The sequence below is a fragment of the Phocoena phocoena genome, chromosome 3 (assembly GCF_963924675.1).
Source record: "Phocoena phocoena chromosome 3, mPhoPho1.1, whole genome shotgun sequence".
Classification (NCBI taxonomy): domain Eukaryota; kingdom Metazoa; phylum Chordata; class Mammalia; order Artiodactyla; family Phocoenidae; genus Phocoena; species Phocoena phocoena.
Window position 1 is genome coordinate 1273306 of NC_089221.1, and position 4593 is coordinate 1277898.

Here is a 4593-nt window from a genome sequence, read left to right on the forward strand (position 1 = left end):
GCCCTATCCTGCTCGGTCCCCGAGCTTGGCACGGCCGGGCGGACTCCTGTCCCGGCGCTCCGGGGGCTTGTCCGTGGCCCCGGGAGCCCGAGTTCAGATCCTCCCTCCAGGGTGGGTTGGCGACCTGAGCTTTGCCGAGCTCTTGCCTCACTTTGGAAACTCGGTAGAAAAAGAGTTGGAGCCTGCAGCCCGAGCGCCGGCTGCCTCCTCGCCCAGGCAGGCGGCCAGCTAGGCGCAGAAGGGCTTGCCGCCGGCCTTGGGCGTGGCCAGCAGCTCCTTGGCTGCGCCGGAGGCGGGGGCGTCTTGGGGCGCGGCGGGCGGGAAGGAGCGCGCCAGGGGCGTCGTCAGCACGTTGGCGCCCCCCCCCAGCGAGCGGCCCAGCGGCCCCGGGTCCAGGAGGGCGCCCTTGGCGGTGGCCCAGGCCTGGTTCAAAGTGCTGTGTCTGAGGATGGGGTCGTGGAAGACCCCGTCCACCCAGTTTCTGAGACTGGTTACCGGGGAGTCCTGGTGCCTGTCCAGGGCACCGGCGGGAGCCGGGGCCGCAGGCGAGGAGGAGGCGGGCGCCGAGGAGGGGGCCGCAGGGCCAGCGGGGCCACGGCGCTTGAGCATGCACGAGGGAAACTCAGTCTGGCCGAGGGCGGTGGCGGCGGCCGCGGTGGCCGTGTGTGCCAGGGACCAGATGCGCGGCTTGGCCTCGAGGCCCGCCGACGCCCCCGCTGGAGCAAAGCCCAGCTTAGGCTCGCAGGCCTGCGGGCCAACCCCCGCGCCCGCGCCCGCCTGGTGCTCCGGCCGAGCCGCCGTGCTCCGGAGGCAGCTCCGGGCCCTCTCCAGGTCCTGTTCCAGAGTGGCCCCACCCCCGGCGGCCAGGGGCATCCGGAGGGCGCCCGGAGCCTCCTTCCCTGGGGCGCTGGGGCCGTCTGGCACGGTGGGGACTCGATCCAGGCCTCCATCCAGGGGTTGGAAGGGCGGCTTCAGCTCGCACTCTGGGGGCTCCCCCTCCAGGGGGTCGAAGTCGTCCAAGTCGCTGAGCTCCAGATCCTTCTCTTTGTCTGTGGGCTCTGCCAGGAGATAAAGAGTGACCAGTGGAGGGAGACGGGATGGCAGGTTAACGGAACGCCCTTCCTCACTCCAAGGACCTGGTTACGGGCCCACCTGGGAGCTAGGCAAAGCACCTGCGCCTCTATTCTACCTCCCATCCCCTCAGAGGCTCCCAAACGCCTACACGGACCTAGCTGATTTCAGCCTCATATCAAAGGCAGCAGGGGCTAGTGTTTCGAACGTGATTTTGGGTCTTTGAGCGTGCTCCCAGCTCACTGCCACAGGACCCCTCGTGCACAGGGCCTCGCACACTCGGGGCCAGGGCATTAATTTGCCGCCTAGGCCCAGGAGTTTGCCCCGTTCCGAAAGGAACCAGCGAGAAGCCACAGGGAGGCGACACCCCCGCATCGCCAACCCCCCCCGCCACGCACCTGCACCTTTGGTGCTCTTGAGGGGCTGCGCCCTGGCTTCCTCCTCGCCCCCCTCTTCCTCCTCGCCCTCCGCGTAGGGCCGCTTCTCATCCGCACACTTGTTCCTCGGCGGCCACGTCATCTTGTTCTCCTTCTTGAGGCGCCGGCGCGCGTTGGCGAACCAGGTGGAGACCTGCGTGAGGGTCATCTTGGTGATGATGGCCAGCATGATCTTCTCGCCCTTGGTGGGGTAGGGGTTCTTGCGGTGCTCCTGCAGCCAGGCCTTGAGGGTGCTGGTGGTCTCGCGCGTGGCGTTCTTCCGCCGCGTGCCGCTGTCCATGGTCCCGTACCTGGAGACAGGCTGCGCAATGGGGCGCCGGCAGCGGCCCCTGCACCGCGGGCAGGCGGCCAGCGCCAGGCCCACGCGGCTGCAGTCCCGGTCGTGGAGGTGTGTTTATGGTGGCAAGACCTGGGTTTTACCCAGGCAGGCACTGCCTTTTAATGTTTATATTTGATTAAACTTAGATGGAGCCAGAGACGTCTCTGTGGGTGGGGGAGGAGCGCGGGCGCGAGGCCCGGCCAGGTCTCCGTCTGTCTCCGTACACCTATGTCTCTTTGAGTTCCTTTATCAGGCCCCGGAAACCACACTGCAGCGAGGGCTTTGGGAGTCCGGACAGACGGCGTGGGGGCGGGGAAGGGGAGATGGGATGCCTTTATACCCTGGCGGCGCGGCTTGCTAGGAGGCCGGGATGGTCCTAACCCAAGGTCAGCGGGACGTGACCCGAGGAATGCCCCTCCTTCTGCCGCCCAAACTTTCAGTGGGGGCGTGGCGCTAGTAGGGGCGGGGCCTGGTGCTCCGTTGGGGTAGGGGCAGTGAGGAGGGGTGAGATCCCTCACCTGTCGTAGGGGTACTGGCCCAACGCCGGCTCGTAGGGGTAGTAGGCTGTGGCTGCAGCCGGAGCGAGGCCCGCATGCGCAGATCCCGGTGCGTCCTTGGAGTCGAAGCTGTTCTGTAGGAGCCGGTGAGCCTGGGGTCGCAGCTTCCCGGATGCGACCCAGCTCGAGCCCCTCCCCTAGGATCACTGGCTCCTGCCTGACTCCCACAGACCACTGGGCCGGCCCCCATCCTCCCCACCCCCATCCGCATCACCCATTCCCAGACTCTGCCTCGGGCCCAGGCGGCGAAGGAGCCCCAAGACGTGGAGTGAGGAGGAGCAGAGTTGGGGGGTGTTGGGGGAATAAGGGACAGGAGAAGGGGGATGGGGGGAGGATAGGGGGAGGGACGGGGAGGATGGGGGAGGGAAGGGGGAGAATGGGGGAGGGACGGGGAGGATGGGGGAGGGAAGGGGAGGATGGGGGAGGGACGGGGAGGATGGGGGAGGGAAGGGGGATGGGGAGGGAAGGGGGATGGGGGAGGGAAGGGGAGGATGGGGGGAGGGAAGGGGGAATGGGGAGGGAAGGGGGAATGGGGAGGGAAGAAGGGATGGGGGAGGGAAGGGGGAGGATGGGGGAGGGAAGGGGGAGGATGGGGGAGGGAAGGGGGAGGATGGGGGAGGGAAGGGGGATGGGGAAGGGAAGGGGGATGGGGAAGGGAAGGGGGATGGGGAGGGTGGGGGAGGGAAGGGGAGGGTGGGGGAGGGAAGGGGGAGGGTGGGGGATGGAAGGGGAGGCAAGGAGGTAGGGGGAGAGATGAGGGGGGAGCGACTGGAGGACAGCAGAGGAGGAGGGTGAAGGAGGGACGGGGGTGGTGACAGGAGGGGAGAAGTGAGGGGGAGGGAGGAAGAGGGCGACCGGGAGGACTGAGGGACAGGGGACCCAGGGGACCCAGCAGGCTGGAGCGAGCTCCGACAGAACCAGACATCTGACCCCAACTTAATAGCAAGCAGAAAACAATAAATACATTAAATACAATGGCCCACCTGCCAGGACACCCCAACCCTGGGGATGATGGGGCTCTGAAGGACCAGGCTAGGCGGCTCAAAGTCGAAGGTGTGCTTCTCCCAACCCCCTTGCCTCCAGAGTGCGGGGAAAGTGAGTCTGGCAGATCGAGGGGTAGGGGCGTGCGTGGCAGGGATTAGCTTTGACAAACACCCCCTCCCCTTACCAGCGAGTAAAAGGCAGACGCCTCAGAACCGTAGGTCACGTAGTTGCCGTAGCCCTGCGAGCCGCCGTAGGGGCCCCCATAGACGCCAAGCGCCGCCGCCGAGTTCAGCTCGTGGCGCGCGGTGGCCAGCAGCCGGCTCTCGTAGACCGGGCAGTAGACGGGCGCCTGGGCTGAGGCAGACGGCCTGGAGTCGGCCAGCGTGCGGCCACCGGATTCGCAGCACGTGCTCAGGGAGTTGGTGGCCATCAGGAACTGCGGAGAGAGGGGCCGCGAGGAAGGGCGGGGCCCCCGGGCGCGAGGCTGCTGCCCTGGGCCTCAGTCCGCCCCACATGCAGCCCAGGAGCGCGCACCCCGTGTCCTCGGTGCTCCCGCCATCCACAGCGGGCCGCGCGTTCCTTCCCGTGGCGAGCTTGTGCTCCTGGCCTCCTCCAGCCACACGGGGCCCAGCCCGACCTGGCCCTCCCCGGGGTGGAGGGGGTGGGGTGTTGGTTTCCAAGGCCGCAGGGCTCACGCCCTCTTGTACACGTCTATCCCGGGTCGCTGGGCTCCCCGGGGGCGCAGCCTCAGAGCCCAGGAGGGCGTGGAGGACAAACGAAGCGGGATATGGGGCCCTGCCGGTCGGATTTCCTCAGCGCCTCTGCCCTCCCCCGGGTCGGGCGCGAGGGGTACGTGGCACAGACCCTGCTCACTGCGAGGCGACAGCGAGTTGCTGGCCTAGCGGGGCCCCCTTACCTGGGGTGCCGAGGAGTAGGGGTACCCAAACTGCGGGTAGGACATGGCGGGCGCGGCCCGGGGTCGACGGGCGGGGCCGGCGAGGTCCTGCGCGAGGGGGACGGCGTGGCGCGGCCACTGCTCCGGGGCCGCCGGCTTCTAGGCGCTGGGCGGGCAAAGCAGAAGAGCGGGTTAATTCAGACACGCGCTCCGCAAACTTTTCTAACTGGGTAGGAAAGGGAGCCGCGACGGACGCGTAGATCCTTTTAGCTTCACAGTCCGGAGCCTCCAGGGGGCTCTGGGACCGACCGGCCTCGCAGCGGCGACACA

The 4593-nt window shown here is 68.0% G+C and overlaps 1 protein-coding gene across 1 annotated transcript; it reads right to left on the reverse strand.

Annotated features, from left to right (window-relative positions):
* Positions 1-228: 228 nt before the first annotated feature.
* IRX4 (iroquois homeobox 4) lies at positions 229-4329 on the reverse strand. The gene is made up of 5 exons (XM_065875001.1): positions 4285-4329; positions 3553-3804; positions 2346-2458; positions 1470-1798; positions 229-1058 (listed from the first exon to the last, which is right to left on the reverse strand). Exons 1-5 carry the CDS (start codon positions 4327-4329, stop codon positions 229-231), a joined length of 1569 nt encoding a protein of 522 aa, XP_065731073.1.
* Positions 4330-4593: the final 264 nt, after the last annotated feature.

Bases quoted from the DNA above. Each gene is read 5' to 3' on its own strand.
- IRX4 (XM_065875001.1), bottom strand. From the start codon at position 4,329: ATGTCCTACCCGCAGTTTGGGTACCCCTACTCCTCGGCACCCCAG. The intron at 3,805-4,284 runs GTAAGGGGGCCC...CTCTCTCCGCAG, and splicing joins CCTACTCCTCGGCACCCCAG to TTCCTGATGGCCACCAACTC. The intron at 2,459-3,552 runs GTAAGGGGAGGG...CGGCTCCTACAG, and splicing joins CGTCTGCCTTTTACTCGCTG to AACAGCTTCGACTCCAAGGA.